General features: G+C 38.3%; 1 protein-coding gene across 1 annotated transcript; it reads left to right on the forward strand.

Annotated features, from left to right (window-relative positions):
* bambia (BMP and activin membrane-bound inhibitor (Xenopus laevis) homolog a) lies at window positions 1–3,544 on the forward strand. The gene is made up of 3 exons (XM_017484453.3): window positions 1–526; window positions 1,975–2,253; window positions 2,642–3,544. Exons 1-3 carry the CDS (start codon window positions 451–453, stop codon window positions 3,055–3,057), a joined length of 771 nt encoding a protein of 256 aa, XP_017339942.1. The 5' UTR covers window positions 1–450; the 3' UTR covers window positions 3,058–3,544.
* The last annotated feature ends 18,652 nt before the right edge of the window (window positions 3,545–22,196 follow it).

Raw genomic sequence — 22,196 nt, forward strand, 5'->3', positions numbered from 1 at the left:
CCCTGAAGCCGTGCGCTGATAACTGGGTGGTGTGTGAGTGTGTGATTCAGTCGGCCGTGCGGTCGTGTATCCTGATCGAAAGCTGTGTTCAGCTGGATTACACATCGCCACAGTTATTTCTTTGGCCACTCGTGGTGATTCGGATGCTTTGTTTTGCGTTGTGAGTGTGTAGGTTATACACAGGGAGTGTTCCTCTGCAGTAGCGTGGTGTTTTTCTTCGTGCGGACTCTGACTCATCATCACACACTCACACTAAACCCATGGCACAGGAGAGTTTTTAACTCCGTTTGGTTTTGATCATGATGTAACCGAAGGAACTGCGGGAATGCACTTGTTTATCTTTGTGATAAACCACACGTAAGCACGTCTTTACATGTAAACAAGTGTGTAGATCGGACAGATCGGACGTTGTCTCTGTCGCTGGCTTGGAGGACTGGGAACTGGTCGTAAATGGATCGCCATTCCAGTTTCGTTTCACTTTGGCTTCAGCTGGAACTCTGTGCCATGGCCGTGCTCCTCACTAAAGGTATGTCCGATCTATATATTTAATTTCATCTAATCAATCAGTATATCTTTTATATAGGTTATTATTTGTTTGGGCCCCAAACAAGAGCTCTGCACCTGGTGCTACTTTACACACACCTTAGATCGACCTCACTGAAAACATTATGTCTAAGGGGAACAGTGCAACTCAGCCCGGTATGTTGTTTATAAACAGCATTTTATTTATCCACAAGGTGTCAGAACTTGTAGCACATTCTGGACCAGAAGGCAGACTGAACTGTATCTCTGCGATTACAGAAGCTATGGGGATTACACTTGCATTCATTATAACTTGTGTGGTTTTATACGCCAGTTAATATCACAAAATTGTGGTCACAAAGTAATGAGAAGGTAATATTAGGGAAAATTACTTGTGGTGTTTTGCAGATAAAGATAAAGACTTTATAAGAGTCTTTATAAAATCTTGCCAGGATTCTTCTGTTTGTAAGATCCTTAAAAGTGTATCCAGGAACCTTTTTGCAAAACCTGAATGATTCCTAATTTCAATAAGCGTTTAAATGGAACTACCGTTTTCATTGAGTAGCCTGTTTATAGCCCTACACTTTAGTGCACAGCTTGTATTCCTCTGCTTTCTGGTGCTATGAGTTGTGTTGTCAGCAGTTTACACTAACAAGAGTGATGACCTGTAACTCAGTCCTGCAGGTCCACAGACACCAGTACAAAACCTGTGTTTATTTGTGTTTGTCTCGGTGTGTGTGCTTTGTTCTGTTCCAGGTACGTAGACACACACTGACAATTAGTTTTCATATAGTCTAAAAATGCTCAAGAAACGGGTCAATGGGACACCACTTCCACAAATTCCCCCTGGTGATATATACACATTACAATATAATATGCCAGTGGTTTCTGATATTTACAGCTTTGAATATGTTGAACTTATCTCTGTATTGTCAATATCTCCTTAAGAACATATTCAGACTAGGCCTTGCATGTAATGTGCAGATGGACTTCTTCACGTCTCTTTCTATACAACTTTTCATTTGGGTCTGTGAAACTGTCTGTGGCAGACATGCCCGGTATTATACGCCAATAAACCGCTATTTTTCATAATGGACCGAAGGGACAGTTTAAAATCCATGACCCGGATAACCATATTGGACACTGGTCTGAATTTTCACACACATTTGTAACCCGATTTGGCTCTACACTGGTCTCTCTGCGATGCAACACAAATTTCTCACGGTAATAGTATCATTTTAATACAATAATTCTCCCTCTTAAATTATGGGGCATTAGAATAGTCAGCAATGTTGTTGTTCTCATTAAGCACATATTATTTTAATAACTATTCAAGTTATAAGAACATGGAGTCTAGCAATTTTGATGATACATTATCTATAGTTGTCATAATGGAAATTGGGTGTTAATTTCGACTAAACGGCACTTATTTCTATATATTTTGTTTTACAGGAGAGATCAGGTGCTACTGTGATGCTCCGCAGTGTGTTGCCACTGGATACATGTGCAAATCGGAGCTCAACGCCTGTTTTACCAAGGCTTTGGACCCATTTAACACAAACTCCCCATTAACACATGGATGTCTAGACCCACTATTAAACTCTGTGGATGTGTGCACTCAGACCTCGGATGTTTCAAATGGAGGCCCGTCTCCTATTGAGTGCTGTCATGATGATATGTGCAACTACCGGGGTTTACCCAGTATTGTTCACACACGAAGTGACCCCACAGGTGAGAACTAATGTGATTATATAAAAATAGATATACAAAACAATTTATATAATGGATGATATCTGGAGGTTTGTTCAATTTTAATTTGTTTTGTCCTTGAGGGCCAGATCTCAAGAGCATGAGTTTACAAGGCTCTTGTTTTGATTAGTTGTTTTCCCCCCCAGATATTTAATGAGTTGCATGCTTAGTAGGCAGTAGATAGTTTTCCTTTGAGCAGTATGGTACAATGACATGCTTTTGATAGCATGTGGATTATGTAATACCTCACTGTGCAGGAATGTGCTTCGGAGAGAACACATGCTAGATGCATAGATACAAGCAGCACTTAGGAAAACATGTACGTGAAACAACAACCAATGAAAGAAGCTTGTCTCTTTTGCTTTTTCAGATCGTTCAAGCTCAAACCAGAACTTGATCACACGAGTTCAAGAGTTAGCCTCAGCGAAGGAGGTATGGTTCCGGGCGGCTGTGATCGCCGTACCCATCGCAGGAGGCCTGATCCTGGTGCTGCTCATCATGTTGGCACTCCGCATGCTGCGCAGCGAGAACAAGCGGCTCCGGGTGCAGAGACAGCAGATGCTCTCACGCTTGCACTACAGTTTCCATGGGCATAACCATGCCAAGAAGGGCCACATGGCAAAGCTGGACCTGGAGTGCATGGTGCCTGTGACTGGCCATGAGAACTGCTGTGCAGGTTGCGATAAACTCCGTCAGGCTGAACTGAGCGCACAAGGGGGCGAACGATTCCTCTCACTCGTGCACTGGGGCATGTACACAGGCCACGGGAAACTTGAGTTCGTATGACTAGTGACTATTTCACCGTGCCTCTGTGCTGGGACTGAACTCGCTCGCTGGTCTCTGGGCACCAGAGTGAAGACCTTCACCATGCTTGAACTGAGTAGCATTTTGTTGCTGTACTATGATTATTATTATTATTATTATTATTATTTTCCATTTGCATTGTAATTTTATTGTTTTCCTTTGTAAATGGAGAGAGAAATGCTTTTTTTTCCCCTTGATGGAGCACTTTACTTGAATTAGAGCTTGAGAGGGCAGAGTTGTTGAAATAAGCCTTTCAAGCCCTGTCCTGTGGATCCTTGACTGACACTGAAGACTGAAGGATTCATCTTATTTGCACATTTGTATAAAATCGAGATGAAAATACTTTTTTGCATTTAAAAAAAAAAAAAAAAAAAAAAAAAAAAATTCACTGACACCAGGGTACAAATAGGACCTTTTTTCAGTCAAGTTCTATAAATAAAGGACTCAGTGTTGACTGTAAATGTTTAAACATGCCTGGCAATGATTTTCTTATAATTCTTTTTTATAAGGATGTGTGTATTAATGTGTGTTTTACAGATGCTTGTTTTCTCTGAAGTTTAGTGGTAGCAGACACAGGGGAGTTAACACAGGGGCCTTGTTCAAAAGTAGAGCCTTCCACTGCGCTGCGTCATTTCTGAAGCCCCTCCAGAGGGGACACATTACGTTTCTCTCGCTCTCTCACACTTGCACTCTGGGGATTAATGCTGCAGGCTGAGTGAGTATTTATTTAGCATGTGAGGGAATGTCAGGAAGCTGTAAGCTCTGAGCCCTCAGCTTGCACTCTGCAGGCACAGTAACGCTCCTGTGTTCATCCAGCTTGGAGATTTCACCTCCCTACAAACCTGTTCCGAGAACTTTGACATTTTCAGAGTAAGTCAATATAGTGGTGTCCGGGTAACTGTACTCACACACTGATCTGCAAACCACAGTGCTCAGCTTGACCTAAGGCTCACATTCCACTGTGAATTAGTTTGCTATGAGATGGTGTAGTAAAGCGCTCCGCATATTCTCAGACAGAAGTGAAGAAATGAGCAAAAACACTATCTTTTCAGTTCAATTGTAAATATGATTGATGCTAGAAAGATGTGTGTAATGGATCAGGACATGGTACACTGTGTAAACTGTGTAAACTGTGTAGTGCTGCTATTGTGGAAAAACAACTGTTCAACAGCAGTGAACAGTGAATTATCTGATATCTATGTTTTTTTTTATGAAGCCTTTGTTTGAAATGATCTTGAAAGTGAATGGGTGTTCATAGCAGAAATGTTTGGTGTTGAAACCACAGAGACTTTCATCACAACATTTTATTTATTTTTATATATATATATATATATATATATATATTACATAAATAAATTAGTTTAAATATAATCATTTAAATATAGTGTGATAGATTATGTTTTTAATTCTTTTGGCCATAGTTTAATTCTAGTCATTGTTTTATAACCACAGCCCTATAATTGTACAATTTTGAAACCATAACATGGACTTCTAACTAGTTACACTGAAAACAAAGCTCTTCTGCCAGCCACTGAAATGTACCTGATAACTACCTGAAAAATCAACCAAAATGTTTCTTCAGTTTCATTCATGGTGCCGTATGCAAGTCATTTGTATGATTTGAATTATTCCATAGATTGTTGTTCTTGGGTGCAATAAGCAAGCTTACTGAAAAAGAAACTCACACCCTTAAACTCAATTGCTTTGGGCTGCCAGTGATCGTAATCTCATCTGTGCAAGTTCCAAAGCCTACCCACATCCTGGAAGATTCTGCATGCTGATTTACCAGACTAAAATTAATTTCACCCCCCTCTATGGTTAATCTGCCTCAGCTCTAAGTGCTTGGTCAGCATCAGATCGGCCATCTCGGGTGATCTTTCTGTGGGTCAGGTACCTCTGCAAGACGCCATTAGCAAGCCGTCCACTTAACAGCTGTTAACATTAGTGAGGATTGCTTCCCTCAGGACTATTAGTGCTCACCTAATGATAACAAAAGCTTGAGAGTTTAAACAAGCTAATGCTCCAATTGTGTTCTGAATTCAACCCAGCCTGAGCCATCATCTGCTTTACCAGCTAATGTGTGTTTTTAAAAAACACATACAAACCCTTTGAGGGATTTCACTTATGCATCTTGATAAGTTAATAAATTAATTTCAAATGTTATTCCTCATCACATTTCTTCTATATTAGAAAAAGTAACAGAGTATGGTCTCATATTAATGTTGATAGAAATGATACATAATATGCTCTCAGTGAATATACCTAACATGAAGAGCGGATGACTATTTTATATGTTGTTAGAAAATGAATGTATAAATATTTCTGGAGGCTGATAAAATACTGAAACTATATGATCCAAATCTCATGCCAGTTCATTGCCATTACGGGATAATTGTGCTATAAGTTAGCACGTTAAGACATGGAAGGTGATTAAGTCTGTCTCTGCCAATCACATAAAACTTGGGGTAAGTGTTTGTGAAATTTGGAAAGTCTTAAGCATATTGTTGTTTGAAATGATGGTATGTGTTTTCACATGCTCAATTGGCTAACATCCATCTATTGTTCTTAAACACATAAAGCTTCATTACATTTATGGCATTTGGCAGACACCATTATCTAGAGTGATTTATATTTATCTAGTTTTTTTTTTTTTGGTGAGGGTTAAGGGCCTTACTCAAGGGTTCAGCAGTTGCAGCTTGGTGGTGCTGGAATTTGAACTCATGACCTTCTGATCAGTAGTCCAACAGCTTAACCAGTGAGCTACCACTGATCCTAATTAGACACAAACATGTCCTGAGCTGGTCTCTCACTAGATGTTCTTCATTTGTGTGTGTGTGGATAAAGAGACAACAGTATGTGTACTATTTGCATTGCTCATTTACCATGCCACTGGCCCACCAGACTGCCTGCATTGAGATGTAAATTTGACAGAGGCTCCGACTGAGAGTGCTACAAAAGCTCAATTTGTTTTGATGTGACTTCAAACTGCTCTCCTTGTCATTCAGCAGTCTAGTTTTATTGGGCCTGAATCTGCATCTCTGCTTCTCGCTCATTCCTCTCATTATTTTTTGGCATATCAGCAGCTCTGAACTTGAGATAAATACATACAGTTTATTATAAATTATGCTTTGTTTTCAGCCGTGGACAATATTTGAGTAATTGTACTACGTTACTATATACTGTTATGGAAATGTAATACTTGTGCTCTTACTTGTAAACTTCCTTTGTACTCCTTCCATTTTTATTTTGTCCTTCAAAGTAATCATTACAGATCTCAAAAGTCTTTTGTTCTCGCACTCAAACAGTGACTGTATGCTACAGTCAGTTTAGCATCCTATCATTTCCTTAGTAATCAATCACGTTCATCAATGTAGAAAAAACACTTTCAGGAATCGTGCTCTTACCTTCACATGCTACACCTTGTAGTGTGTTTGAATATCAATAAGGCACTGAACTACAGTGTGGAACTTGAGGATGAGCAGTGTTAGTCTACCTCAGCAAATGTGGAGTAACACTAACTGGCAATATTTAAGCATCTTATCCTGTTTTCTTAGCTTATGCCAGGCCAGACTAGCATCGATTCAAGTTTGTTTTAAGTCAAAAGTGCAAAAAAATGTTTGATGTCCATTAACCACTTTTAATCATAAACATTTCACTAAAATTTTTCAACTGGCAGTGATGCAACCCCAAGAAGCTGAAACCCCCTATAGATAGTTAGTTAGTTAGATAGATAGATAGATAGATAGATAGATAGATGCAGGAAGATGGCCTTCCGATTTAAATTTGCGAAAAAATGTCTTCCCTGTCACAGATGATTATTTATTAGCCTTGCTAATGAAATAAACCCAGGCACTCCCAACAAACATACATAATCCATCATTCCACAGCAGCTATTTATGTGTAATGCCCAGAGTAAAACACTGAACGACCTCGCCTTGGAAACTCAAGTGATGGCCTCCTGACAAGTGTCCACTTAATAGCTTGGATATGTAAATATTTGCCTGAGAGGAAGGGACAAGCAAAGCTCCTTGCTTTGAAGACAGCAAAACACTAACCGGAAACACATCCTCATAGTCCTCTGCTCTCCAAACATTTAATCTAATGTCAGGCTAACATTTAGATATAAATCTGCACCAACAGAGAAATTATAATGCTTGCAATGTTTAAAAGACTGGCTATACCTCTTAAACACTGAATGTCAACCTCTTTACATTGGCATTTAATTTTTTGTTTACTTTGGTAGCATTTTCTGAGCTGCTGAGTGCTCTGAAGTGGGGAAGAAAAGGTCAGGGAATATTTATGTGGCCAACTCTTTCTGGAGTGGCAGTATTTCTGTTCTAACGCTAGTCAGAAGTGCCGCCTAACTTGTATGCTCAGAGATTGTGGGTTTTACATTCAGCCAACCATAGCGATTGTGTGTTAACAATACCATAATTTAAAAAAAAAAACTTTCCAGCATACACTCATCAAGTAAAGACACTCTAATCTGTAGACACAGCATGGCTACAAGCACTTAAAAGCCTTCACTGTGTGGTAGACAGCAGGATCCTTCCCTGAGGAACCCGTCCATAGATGGCAGAACAATGTTGGGCTCTTAAGAACAAGGCTTCAGCCACTGACCCCTAGTTGCTAAAACCCATTCCACTCTACAGCTCTAATGGACACACGTTTATCTAAACCACCAAACAAGGCCAGGCCTGACCAGGAGCCTCTGGCACTTGTGATTGAGTGTGACTGATCTGCTGAAGTGTGTACGGAAGTGCAGATACGGTTGTAAGAATTACAGTGAGGGCTCTGTGATGGATCGATAAACATGCATGTTCAAGAAGGTATTTGCTCTCAGGTTGAAGCCAACTGACCTTGACGTGCCTAAATAAATCAATCAAATCAACCTTAACATTTTTTTTAGCTAACATTAAATACAATCTATCTAGCTGGGTAAACATTTGGAGACAATATTTTTAATGAATTTGTAGCATATTCCTAGACGTGGATGTGAACTTCAGCAGGAATTTACTGCTGCCCCTGCCAATAAGCCTTTTATCCTGAAATGGCAGTCTTACTTTCTTCCAGCTATAATGACATTTTTGGTGGACTTTAGCTGAAAGTTGAACTTTAATCTGGTCACCATTGACATGCAAATCCCCAGTACTGGAACCAAAATAGCTCGAGCATACTAATGTATCAAACGTCTACACAGACTCGGGGCCAAAGTTTGCATTCTTGTTAATTTGATTCAAAACGAGAATAAATTTTCACTGTCATGAATGTTAACAAACGTTAAAATGTCAAAAATCCATTTCCCTCTAATGAATTTTCTATGAAGAGTTTAGGTACAAACAAACCATCAACACAAAGGAGTAGATAAAGCAGGACAGAGACAGAGGGAAAAGGAGTGGAAAACTATAAAAGGTTGCGTGCATACTGCTTGAGACTAATACTGGATTTCACAGAAGCAGATTTGGCTCCTTGCCTGAGAAGCTTCTTATCTTTTTTTTTTCTTCGCTCCTTTTTAAACTGTGACACACACCCTGGCTTGGCAGCCGTAGCCTCAGGCCTCCTGCCGTGATATAATGTATTTGCATTGTGAGCGCAGAGCCCCTGGATTACAGTATTGAAAGGAGAGAAGCCTGTGTCTCTCCCTACTACCCGACTTCTAAAAAATATCACCTCCACTTCTGCTTAGTCTTGCTTACTTGTACAACCTGTGCAGATCTGGGATTGGTTTTTAACACAACATTTGTATAGTTAGACTGTGGTTTAGTTTTGAATAGCCAGTAATGTTGTGATGATTCACTTTCTTAGAACGGTAGATGGAAATGTCATTCTTCAGAAAACTATAAGGAAGCATGGAAGGGTTGTTTAAGGTCAGATAAACAATCTTTTTTAATCCTCCTTTGTTAAAAATGATTAGTCTGTCTTGTATTTCTATGTTGAAATCGACAGTCACTTTGCAGACAATCATCACATGAAACCAGCCAAGTGACATAGCAACTACTGGTTATTTTCAGTAGTGCTCAAGTACAAGGCACTCAGTTTACTTTGCCTTGTAGTCTGTATCTTATCACGTTTCTCTCTGCTGGGACCGAGGCTGCATACTGCAGGTTGTAAATGCAAAGCTCTTTCAGGAGAGCTTGTGATTGCTGTTGAATGCCAAAGGCCACACCTCTCTCAATAATTATGTACAGGGTGGAGTAGAGCCTTAGTACAATGGGGTTGCCTGGAGTGGCCACATAACTGAAAAAAAATAAAGAAGATTTTCACATCATTATCATGGGAGAGACACTGAAGTCATTCTCTCTGACTACTTTCTGTACTCTTGTGCCAGTTTCTGCATGATCAGGCTGGTTCTCACACAAAACAGTGTCTTTTTATAGAATCGGAAAAGAGCACATGAACTGCTCAGGAGTACAGCAATAACTTCCACAAAGGTAGTCTTAACTGTTAGTTTTGTGGGAAATCAGGCTAATTGAAATGTTACTTCGCACGCAGGAGGATCCTCCCACTAATAAAATCAAATGTTGTCATAAAACCATCTGATGAAGTGAATTTATCTGTTTGTTCATTGCAGGGATTGGCACTGACACCACACGTGAGGTATAATTTGCTGCTGGGGGAGTGAATAATGACAGTTGCTCTTTGCTGTTCCAAACCATGTGGCTAAATGCACAGGAATTAATCTCCTCAGATGGTTTACGGTGCTTCCCTGGTGAACGTTAAAGCACAAGGATTGTTTGGAGCGAGTGTCAGCTTTAAGAGGACAGCGACAGATGTACTGGGATAGTGAATGAGTAATTGAGACAAATGTTGCACAACAGAAGCATAATATGTAGGTCAGAAGACGTGAACTATTTAAACCTTTTCTGATAACAAAAAATTGACTTGTGTACATATATCATTGCAGGGATTTTTAATCATATTTGCTTTATATAATAAGTCAATGTGGAATATTAGTAGAATTCATAAACTATCCAGATGGAGAATATGTTGGTAAAGTGGACACTGGCCACCACCAGGCAGATAATGTAATTGCAAAATAATGTAGCCAACTGGTATTTGTAAACTACTGTATTCAATTCAATTCAATTCAGTTTTATTTGTATAGCGCTTTTTACAATGGGCATTGTTTCAAAGCAGCTTTACAGAAATATATAAACATAGGATACAGATTTTAAGTGTGTTGATTAATCCCTATTGAGCAAGCTGGTGGCGACGGTGTCAAGGAAAAACTCCCTAAGATGATATGAGGAAGAAACCTTGAGAGGAACCAGACTCAGAAGGGAACCGGTCCTCATCTGGGTAAAATGACAGTGAAGAAAACCTGTGCAGGAATAACAGCAGTATACACAAATAACACATAATTATGCCTAATAAGTGTAACCAAGCAGAACCAGTGCAATTTACTTTCAGAAATTCTAGTAGCTGAGAGAAATATACTTGCTATCAGATTATACAATATGAAGTTATAATGATCGCTGTTTAATATGAATCATGTAGTAGCACATCTCTTTTAGTTTTTCAACAGATTACCAAGGTCCAAGTTAACCTCTTAACCCCTCAAACCCTTTTAATCCTTATTGGTTTCACTATATGGTTACTAAATAAACTCATAGAATAATGAATAACTGAATAATAATTTGGGACATTTAGGCATTAAAAGAAGCAAGAAAATGGATTTCATTAAAAAAAAAAAGTATTAAAATGGACAAGTGAAGCAATGTAGTTGGACTTTGATTTCATACAAATAAGGGCACTAGAAAAAGTGTACACTAACCACACCTCACACGTCGTTATGTACCATAGGGTGTGCAGCTATGTGTTAACAGTGTTAACAGAATATGAAAATGGTGTAATACCCTCCAAAAACAGAACAGGCAAAAGTAAGGCGGGATAAATGGTGCAAGTTCATACAGGAGAGTGATGTAGAGGAAGTCAGAGTGACTATAGAAAGTGGAGCTGTTTACTGCAGGGTCAAGCTCTCAGTGGCACGTTTATGAGTTCTCTCAGAGCAACCTTTGCTGTTAAACGTACAGCTTATACCTCACACATTCACCACACACACTCATACACAAACTCATCTGAAAAGGTTCAGATTGAAGACTGCTGAGCAGGGTATATGTCTCTCTCAAAAGGTTCAGACTGAAGACCACTGACCAGGGAATATGTCTCTCTTTTCCTCTCCTCAAGAAAATTTGTCAGTATTAAGAGTGTAAAGAACATAAAGATTGTCTACTCAAATATAAAACAGATGTCACAGCTGTAAAGGGGAAACGGTGCATGAGATTTATTTTGTGCATATACAATAATTTAGAAACATTTTGTGATTCATCATGTTATAGTCTGAGAATAACCTGAGTTTGTCTGGAAGGTTTGTGTATAACTGCCCCAAATCATTACACCATTTAACAGTCAACATCCCCAAATCCTTTTCATGTTTGCAGCTAATCAAATATTATTTAAGATATATTAACGGTTGTACTACAACAAAGATTATATTTCGTTATTTAATTGATCAGTGTGCACATTGTACGTAATTAGGTTAATCAAGCCACTACCTTCAAGTACCTAGTTCCTCTTCGTGAAAAACTGAACACATCGTCTATAAAGACCTTCCTTTTCTTTTCCACACATTCCGTCACATTTTAAAGTAATCTATATCTACAGCTGATTTTCATAATTGAAACCAGATTCTTTTAGTTCTGAGAGAATGTGCTCCTACAATAGACATTTTGATTTGGGAAAGTGTTTACTTAATTCCCACATCTTGTGTCTGATGACATCCTCAATGATTAGTAGGATGTATACTTTCTTTTTCTGAACATTTGTTATTCAAGTGAAAGGACATTTCTGCTTGCTGAATATTTATACGTGGCATCTCATGTGGCCTTAACCCATTATCTGACTGCTTAACGAGTAAGAAGGCATTGGTAGTTCAGCAATTAGTGTTATCAGTACAAATCCCAGTGTTGATTTTAACCTTTATATGCACAGCTAGAGGCTTACATGCTTATAATGATCATTATCTGCTTCACTTATATGCTATTTTGGACTAACCATATAAATTTAATATTTGATTATATCTTTTCATGTGACAACACGGAAGAAATTACACTTTGCTACAATGTAAAGTAGTGAGTGTACAACTTGTATAACAGTGTAAATTTACTGTCCCCTCAGAATAACTCAACACACAGCCATTAATGTCTAAACTGCTGGCAACAAAAGTGAGTACACCCCTAAGTGAAAATGTCCAAATTGGGCCCAAAATGTCAATACTTTTGTGTGGCCACCATTATTTTCCAGCACTGCCTTAACCCTTTTGGGCATGGAGTTCACCAGAGCTTCACAGGTTGCCACTGGAGTCCTCTTCCACTCCTCCATGATGACATCACTGAGCTGGTGGATGTTAGAGACCTTGTGCTCCTCCACCTTCCGTTTGAGGATGCCCCACAGATGCTCAATAGGGTTTAGGTCTAGAGACATGCTTGGCCAGTCCATCACCTTCACCCTCAGTCTTGGAGGTGTGTTTGGGATCTTTATCATGCTGGAATTCTGCCCTGCGGCCAAGTCTCCAAAGGGAGAGGATCATGCTCTGCTTCAGTATGTCACAGTACATGATGGCATTCATGGTTCCCTCAATGAACTGTAGCTCCCCAGTGCCGGCAGCACTCATGTAGCCTCAGACCATGACACTCCCACCACCATGCTTGACTGTAGACAAGGCACACTTGTCTTTGTACTCCTCACCTGGTTGCGGCAACACACGCTTGACACCATCTGAACCAAATAAGTTTATCTTGGTCTCATCAGACCACAGGACATGGCAGTAATCCATGTCCTTAGTCTGCTTGTCTCCAGCAAACTGTATACAGGCTTTCTTGTGCATCATCTTAGAAGAGGCTTCCTTCTGGGACAACAGCCATGGAGACCAATTTGATGCAGTGTGCGGCATCTGTGCTGTCCTGTACTGTCCTGTTAAACTGCTGTATGGTCTTGGCCACCGTGCTGCAGCTCAGTGTCAGGGTCTTGGCAATCTTCTTACAGCCTAGGCCATCTTTATGTAGAGCAACAATTCTTTTTTTCAGATCCTCAGAGAGTTCTTTGCCACGAGGTGCCATGTTGAACTTCCAGTGACCAGTATGAGGGAGTGTGAGAGCGATGACACCAAATTTAACACACCTGCTCCCCATTCACACCTGAGACCTTGTAACACTAACAAGTCACATGACACAGGGGAGGGAAAATGGCTAATTGGGCCCAATTTGGACATTTTCACTTAGGAGTGTACTCACTTTTGTTGCCAGCGGTTTAGACATTAATGGCCGCGTGTTGAGTTAATTTGAGGGGACGGCAAATTTACACTGTTACACAAGCTGTACACTCACTACTTTACATTGTAGCAAAGTGTCATTCCTTCAGTGTTGTCACATGAAAAGATATAATCAAATATTTACAAAGATGTGAGGGGTGTACTCACTTTTGTGAGATACTGCGTATATATATATATATATATATATATGCATAGTAAAAGTGTAAAACTGATCCAAACAGAGAAATGCTAGGCTTCAATTTTGACAGTTATGTCATGCGTGTTTATTTCACAACAAGATCGACCTTGCTGAAGTTTTCAACCGGAAATTCCATTTTCAGTGACCAGTCCATTTTAAATTGCCTAGTTGGAAACTTTTTCACCAAGTACTTCAAGACAGCTTCTGCAGTTTTAACTATGCACAGTCAATTACAAAAAAATAGATTTTTATATAGTGATATATAAAGTTAGCTAAACTGCATGTCTAGGCTTAAGTTATGTCTCTGATGATTTAGACATGCAGTTTGATTGCTCAATAACTACATTAACATTGAGTTAAATGAACTTATCCAGTTTTACAGTGTAGATGTAGTACAAAACTAAAGAAGCAAACTTCAGACACCAAATAAGTGTTGATGTCACTGCCACAAGTGTGTAAAAAAAATCCAAAGAAAAAGTTATATCAATCAGTATGGAAGTTTTCTACAAGACTTTTATTCATATATTTATTTGAGTCTCCGGTGTCAACACTTTGCAGTGGTCAGTAAGTTTCTCTCCACAAGAGGTCTTCAGGTCAGAGAACTTTGTGCTTTAATTTTTGTTGTAACAATTGCATTTTGTCTTTTTTTTCTTTTTTCTTTTTAACTTCAAGGAAGAGAAGAGAGGCTTCAAAAGAGACTGGTGAGGAAACGACTGTTTATAGCTGCTATAATGTAAGTGATAACAGGAACTTGTCTTGCAGCTGTTCCACAACATTAATCATAGCTAAAGGCATGTAAAATGTATGACATGCTATTCTTAATTAATAAGAAAATGTCATTGTAAGCAAATTACTGTGGTATAAGAGGAAGAAAATACTTCAGCATGGGCTGTTATAACAAAATAATCAACTCAGGGGTGGTATCACATCACACTATATCATCATACAACAACGTCCTTATTCCTCACATAATTCTAAGATCACAAGAGCTACTTTTACTTTATTAGGCACATTAGACTGAAGGTTGATATACATTTAGTTTCTAGTTCTAGTCTAGCTCTTGTGTTCCTGACTAAAAACTTTAAACTTTCAAGCTGAATTACTAAATTAATGGGCGGCTGTTACTCAGGTGGTAGAGCAGGTTGTCCACTAATAGTAGGGTTGGCAATTAGATTCCTAGACAACATGATTCCACATGCCGACGTGTCCTTGTGCAAGACACGGAACCCCAACTTGCTCCCGATGGCAAGCCATCCCCATCTAACCAACACCATCTCAGTTTTCAGCCCAGGCAAGTATTAAATGTGATGATCATAAACAATGGCATATTTTTAATAATGGGAAATCGAATAGGTTTCCCCAAATAAAGCAAACCTTTATGTATGTGTGTGTGTGTGTGTGTGTGTGAGAGAGAGAGAGAGAGTGTGTGTGTGTGTGTGTGTGTGTGTGTGTGTGTGTGTGTGTGTGTGTCTTTGCTCATGGCACTTGTATGTTTTCACATTTCCATCTTTGCCCTTTTCTGCATCTTCCCTGGTGATGTCAGATCTTTGTGAACAAAATAATGCACTTGCTCAAAATAGAAATGTCTTTCCTTCTGTGCAAGCCTCAAATTTTCTACAGCAGAAAAAAACCATGTGCTCCTTCGCATAATACGACACACTGCTGCTACACACTCTCTTCGTGTAGGTAAAATGTACAGGCAAGACTCACCTGAACAAACAGAACACAAACATAAACAGTGTCCTTGACGATTGTTCAACTTACAGGCAATCATCCACTCCCTTCCTGCGTGCCTTCCTGTTAGGTTAAGGTAAATCGGAAGTTCAGGGTGATAATAATAATGTTTCTTAACAGACATCACTCGCCTTTCATATAAACTTTCTTCTCTTTCTCTTTGATTGGCATACACTGTATTGTACACCCACCAGCCCCGCCTTGGGCTGTGATTTCTAAATTACACCAACACAATGGCTGTCATTCCTCTGGTACTTGGTGCCACCTTTCTTCCTCTATTAAAAACAAGAAGATTAAAATACACCACAAGTGATATTTCTATTACTTCATATTGTTTAATAAAAGCGACACATGTAACAAGCAGCAAACATTTAACTAATGGTAGTTGTGTGAATATGTATGGGTGTGTATGTGTATGTACAGTATGCATGCATGTTTATGTATATGTGTGTATGATGTGAGAGTGTGTGTGTGAATGTGAGATTGAAGGAAAGGGAAGTCGTTGGCAGGAGTCAAAGCTCATTATGCTATCAGGTTACAAGTGGGGGAGGCTGCATGAGAAACAAACTTTTCTCTTTCTCCCTCTCTGCGTCTGGTCATTCACTCCCTGTCTCTCCCCGTGCTTCTCACACTTCCTCTTGTCTCCTGCTGTTCCACTTGCCATTCATTTTCCAAACTTCCGTCTGTAGTCATTCTCCTTGTACAGTTTTTAACATCACACATTTACTGTAAGCAATAACTCTTATTATACTTGATAAAGACGACGTTTAGTTAAATCTAGATTTTCAGTGTCTGGTGAACTTATTTTATTTTTCATTGTTTATATTTGAGTCATCTAGAGCATGTAGGCCTCAACATAATCCATAAGTTTACAATGTCTAAGTGGATGGATTAAGGCAACAGGCATGAACAGAATGGCATGTTTCATTACCCAAGCCATGAACTTGGGAAGTGGTTTCAGCTTAATGCTGCACTATTACACCAACGTAAGTGCTGAGCAGTAGGGAGCTGGCGTCATGTATTTTGAGTGACAGGTAAATTAGCTCCCTTTTCACTCCAAAAGACCCCCACCCCCTCAAAGAAACCAAACTTTAATAAGCTAGGCTGAGCGCCTTCTAATCGCCCACTTCACCATCCAGACTCAGCAGCAACATGGGGCGATAGTTCCATCCAGACTCACACAAAGTTACACGCTGATGAGACGAGGTGGAGAAAAGTATAACTGCTTTCTTAGCACAACCGCAGCCCTTAACCAGGCAGACAGACCACACAGTGTGAATGTTTTATAGTGAGTGAGGCACTCTCCTGCTATTTTTATTCTCTTTTTCTCTCTACCATGAGTTTCTATTGAGCCTTTGTCTAAATTGTTGAAACTCCTTCACATAGGACATGATACATGTTTAGTGCCTTTTCACTGAGTCACTTCATATATATATATATATATATATATATATATATATATATATATATATATATATATATATATATATATATATATATATATATATATATACCTGTAATGCTTTATATTACAATCCCCTCACATCTTTCATTCACAATAGCAAAGTACTATATCTAACATTATGCATAAACACACCATAAGTAATATTACCCAAGTAATTAATGTTTATATTGTTTTTATTATTTTTTTTAAATAAACCAAAAAGTATACTTGCACATTGACCAATATGAACTGGTGCCTTAATTGATATATTTCGAGTGGTTAATTGGGAAAAATCATAAATGAGCCTAATATGTGATCGAAGGTGTTCAACTGATTTTAGGTAAGTTATAAAACATGATGGGGTGTGCTGTTATAGGAAAATAATAAATGATGAGGCAGTGTAATGCAGCTGTGACACAAAGCTGAGTTACTGGTGCTGCCACAAAGTTTATTCCGATTATTCAATTTTTCCTATGAATGAAAGAATAACACATCATATTTTTTTTATTCATTTATAGTCATGTTTAATATCTTGGAAAATCCATGAAAAAGTTAGTTCTGCTTATCACTCATATTATAACAGTATAAACAATAGTTCCCTCACCAGCCTCCAGGTAATTATATAAAAAAAATGTAGCTTGTCATGTTACCAAGAAACTGAAAAGCGCTCTGTCCTGAAGACTTTGTAACAGTCAGATGTACAGCTGTAACAAAGTGCTGATACTGGAGACTCCTTCCAAAAAAATGCTAAATAAACATCTCTTCACAGAAGATCTCCATTTATGTAGAGCTTCTGCCACACAAGTCCCTAAGTGAAAAGCTGGAACTACTCTCATAGTCATGCTGTAACAGAAAATGAATCACCACCTTCTGACTAATCAGCATTGAACATTACTATTCGATACATGTTAACTCAGTCTGTTATTTTGTTAACATTTCTAATGGTTTATTCATTCTGAATGTTGTTTGTTAATTTTAAGGAAAATCACAATCAATGATAGTTAATGGAAACTTGTAAACTATTTTTGATATATTTTTCAAAGGTGCATTTTCTGCCAAGAGATAAAATGTAATAAATAGTGGCACAAAACCAAAGCACAGCATTTTGATAGTGATTGTCTGGTACAGGCTATATAAGGCCAGTCTGAGGTTAGGTAAGGATAGAACGGACTGAACATGAGTATGAGTGTTCTTTCCTAAATTGTATTTGAGTACATCTTAATCTTATTAAATCATTATCCAAATTGATGTTACCCACATCAAAAAGAAAGACAGACAGACTTCAATTACAGTGAATTTAATACATTTCTCAATTTCAAAAGAGAACACAAGTGAAGCAGCTGCAAGCAGCTCACAAATGTGTAATTATTAGCTCGGAGCCATAATAACTTCCCACCCTGAGCAAACTCATTAAGATAATCTTCAAACTCGCTGTGATGATTGTCATTCATGAATAAACAGCTTATAGGTTCCACTAAGATTGAGTCCAGCATGGTCCACCATGGAACCACTTTGGCCTGACTGTAACACCATCACATGAACTTCATATGAACTTCAATAATGATCCACATGTAGGGCATGTGTTTACATTTTTCAGTTGTGGTTTTTTACATGGACAATTTTCCCATGGTCACATATTACTCACGTAATCACATGCAAAACAGCTTATGATCATGCATGAATTGTATGTGATTTTTTTGTAAGGATAGTGTACATATAAAGTCCCATAAGTGTTACTTAAAGCTAGCATTCCTAGGAAGCTAGCCAGGAACTCCACAATGTCACATATAACAACTAATATAAAACAGACAGACAAACAAACAAACAAACAAACAAATGCACAACCAGGTTTTTATCAGCAGCCATGTTCAGTTTGACATGGTTTGACATTGAAGATGGTAGCACATGAGTGATTTAACAAATATATAAATGTATTTTTTTGTCTTAGTTTAGTTAGCAGTGATGCTTTCTGCCATAACAACCATCCCAGGAATTATATAAAGTTAAGTGCTATGTTTGTGCTACTCTAGTGTTTTTAAAAATGTTATTCTTAAAAATGTTAGGGTTATTAAAAAGTTAAGTGTTATGTTTGTGATACTTTAGTGTTTTTGGTCCCAGAATCCCATTCTGTAGGAAGGTGAAACCTGTGTGTTCTAACCACGATGCAAAATTATTGGTTCCTAAACAGGACTTAAAAAACAGTGTTGCAATATTGCATTGGTCTGATGTGGCATTTAACTTCAAATCAACTAGAAAATAATTTTCAGAATAAGCCATAATGTAACTTAAATCTCACATTTATGCCTATATATTATGCCTATAAAGCAAAGACAGCTAACTTAATATGAATATAGTATATTTATTAGCTTGTATATCTGCATAAATACTTAGAAATAGTATTAAAAAATATGAGATTTAAGATATATCAAAGATATGATTGCTGCAAGGATTTTTCATATCAGTAATTCTGCACTCAAATAGCTGATGTTACACATAGAAAATGTGTGCTGTGTTTTGTCACTCAGGAATTGAAGGATTGCATACTTACCTTTTCCTCATCTAGCGTAAGTAGACTGTCCACACAGACACAACTTCAACAGTAGCCTGGGATAATGAAACCCCTAGCAAATGCACCCTTAGAAAGTGGCAATTTAACAGATAGTGCTTTCAAATTGCATTATAATATTTGGCTTATTGATCCAGGTAATTTGGTTTCTCTCAAAGTTGCTGTTAGTGGGCTCACGCTCATTACAGTGATCTCACCTATAATCTAAAATTACATTTTATACAAGATCAATTTTGCTTTTAGTCTCTTGCTAATCGGACTTAACCTGCAAACAGGCCACTCAGATAAAATCCAGCAAAGCAGAACAGTCACAGACCGGTATAGGTAGTAATTAGGCAACAATCGTGACTTAGAGCACATTTCGTGTGATCTTATGATAATGTTGCTTTGGTATCTCAAATATTTAGGTCTTGTAATTTGACAATTTTATCAATTGAGCTAAACTGAACTGAAGTAGCTGAGCCAAATCCAGAGCAAATATTTTTTGTTTATCTGTCACAGTCAGTGTACTGTCAGAAGGTGCTTACCTTGTGCGTGTGTGTGTCTCAAAGAGCACACTGCCATGTAATCACTATCCACAAACAAGGGCTAGTCAGAGATTACTAGAAACTCAAAACACACCCTGATTTTGTGTGTATGTGTGTGTGTGTTTGTACTAGTGACAGAGGATGATAGGGAGTTACATGGGTCGAGGCCATTATTTAATCTCTGTTTACATTGGCCAGAGAGAATATCCCTGAGGGAGTGATGAGGGAGACCACCAAAGACAGCCTTTAGCAAGCAAGCAGAAAGTCCTCAAACCCATCTACCCCCTACACACACACACACACACACACACACACACACACACACACACACACACACACACAGGTACGTCCATAGGTTCAGACTTTATAGCATATTGCTTCCTATAAGGGTGATGTGCTTATGTGCAGTATATATTTGTTTTGGTATTTTATTGCTGTGAGTATGGTGCTTTATATCGACCCTTTCCCAGCTTTCATCATAAGCTATGAAATATCTGGCCTTCGTGTGTATGTATGCATATATAGAGCTTTTTAGCTGCTGTTTTACCAGCTTATTGTGCATGATGTTTACATAAGAATTAGTAATTTCACCCTATATTAGCTGTAAAAAGGCCTTGTGGCTCCCAGCCCAAAAAACTGCCCAAAGCAAACAGCATAATGGAAGCAGAGGCTTGTATCAGCAATAAGAAAGACTTAGATCAACATGGGCAAAAAAGAAGTATTAAAAAGAATACACACTTTGTGCCTCAACATCAAGATTAGTTAGGAAAGGCCAGATATCCACTGTACATCTGTATACGTCAGTGTGCATCTGGCTATATCAGGATGCAAGTTCAAAGACCCACCTTCTATATCAGATGTTTAACTAAGGTAAGAGTGTTAACTCACTTACAGTCATTTGACAGTTAATGAGTGGGCATAGCCGGTCATCAGCACAATTACCTACATCGAAATTTATTTCAATAAATAATACAAAATACCTCAAATGCTGGAAAGAATATTAAGGGTATGGACTAAATCAATCAGTGCACTACGTTGTGAATATAAATCTGCTGTTCTATTTGTCTTCTGTGTGTTGGTAAGCGCTTAAAACTACAAGATCACATCACCTTTACCTGCTCGCTAGATTCCAGCCCACTAGTGAAAAGTATAATGAAAAACGAAATAGTACTAATAAATGATCGATTGTCTGAAATCTTTTAAATGCTTATTACACATCCAACACAGTCATGTTTACTTAATATTCGGAAGAACTAGACTGATTCTGTTACCTTCGTCTTTAAACCATAATCTGTTGATATAGAGAGTCTGGTGTGAGATTCAATTAAACTCATTGAGCAGTTGAGCCCCTGCCAAGTCATTTGTTAAACATAATGTTTTCTATGTGTGGGCCATAAATTTAACAATCACTGCTTGGCACATCACTGAATAAATGAAAAATAGTTAATATTATTTAATGGTAGGAATTTAAGAGCTGCTTTGAAGGCCCCCAAAATGAGAAGTTACCTTCACTCACTGACTCATATTCAGTAACTGCTTATCCTGGTCAGGGTTGAAGTGGATCCGGAGCATATCCCGGAAACACTTGGTCGTTAGGTGGGAATACACACTGTATGGGATGCCAGTCCATCACAGCGCACCATGCACATACATGTGCATGGGACACCTAGGGACAATTTATCTTAGCCAGTCTTTGTACTGGTACGGAAGAAACTGAAGAACCTGGAGGAACCCCATGCTGACTTGGGAAGAACATGCACAAAAACAGACAGTAACCCAAGCTCAGGTTTGAACATGTGACCTCAGGGCTGTGTGATGGAAATGCTTCCCAATTTAGTTAGAATGAATTCACATTAGCGTCTAGACATTAATTCAAATGAATTCAAATAAATGAATAATAATATATTATGAATACTTAACAGTTATACTTTTGGGTAAAATTGTCTGCTTCTTAGTGATTCATTCTTCTATGATTCATATTTTTAACCATACATTGTAGGTGCTACCTGCTTCTTGTTATAACTACTATTGCATAATGAAAAGTGTTACCATAAGCGGTAATTGAGAAATACTCATATTAAACTGATACATATGCGAATATATTGTTTTATTTTTCAAGATTTATTTTTGGCAAGCTGGTAAAGCAATACCCAAAATATGTCGGGCATTTTTATTGTAATGTAGTTGACTGTCTTGTTACTTAGAGTTTTTTTTGTTGTTTAAGAGCACTGCTATGTCCAAGTGTATTAAGAGCACAATTACAGTGTTAGAATCGTTTTACTAATCATTAATTATCACTCTTTCATGTGATCACTTGTATGTGAGTCCAGATGTATGTTGTA

Source organism: Ictalurus punctatus, chromosome 13 (genome assembly GCF_001660625.3).
Source record: "Ictalurus punctatus breed USDA103 chromosome 13, Coco_2.0, whole genome shotgun sequence".
Lineage (NCBI taxonomy): Eukaryota > Metazoa > Chordata > Actinopteri > Siluriformes > Ictaluridae > Ictalurus > Ictalurus punctatus.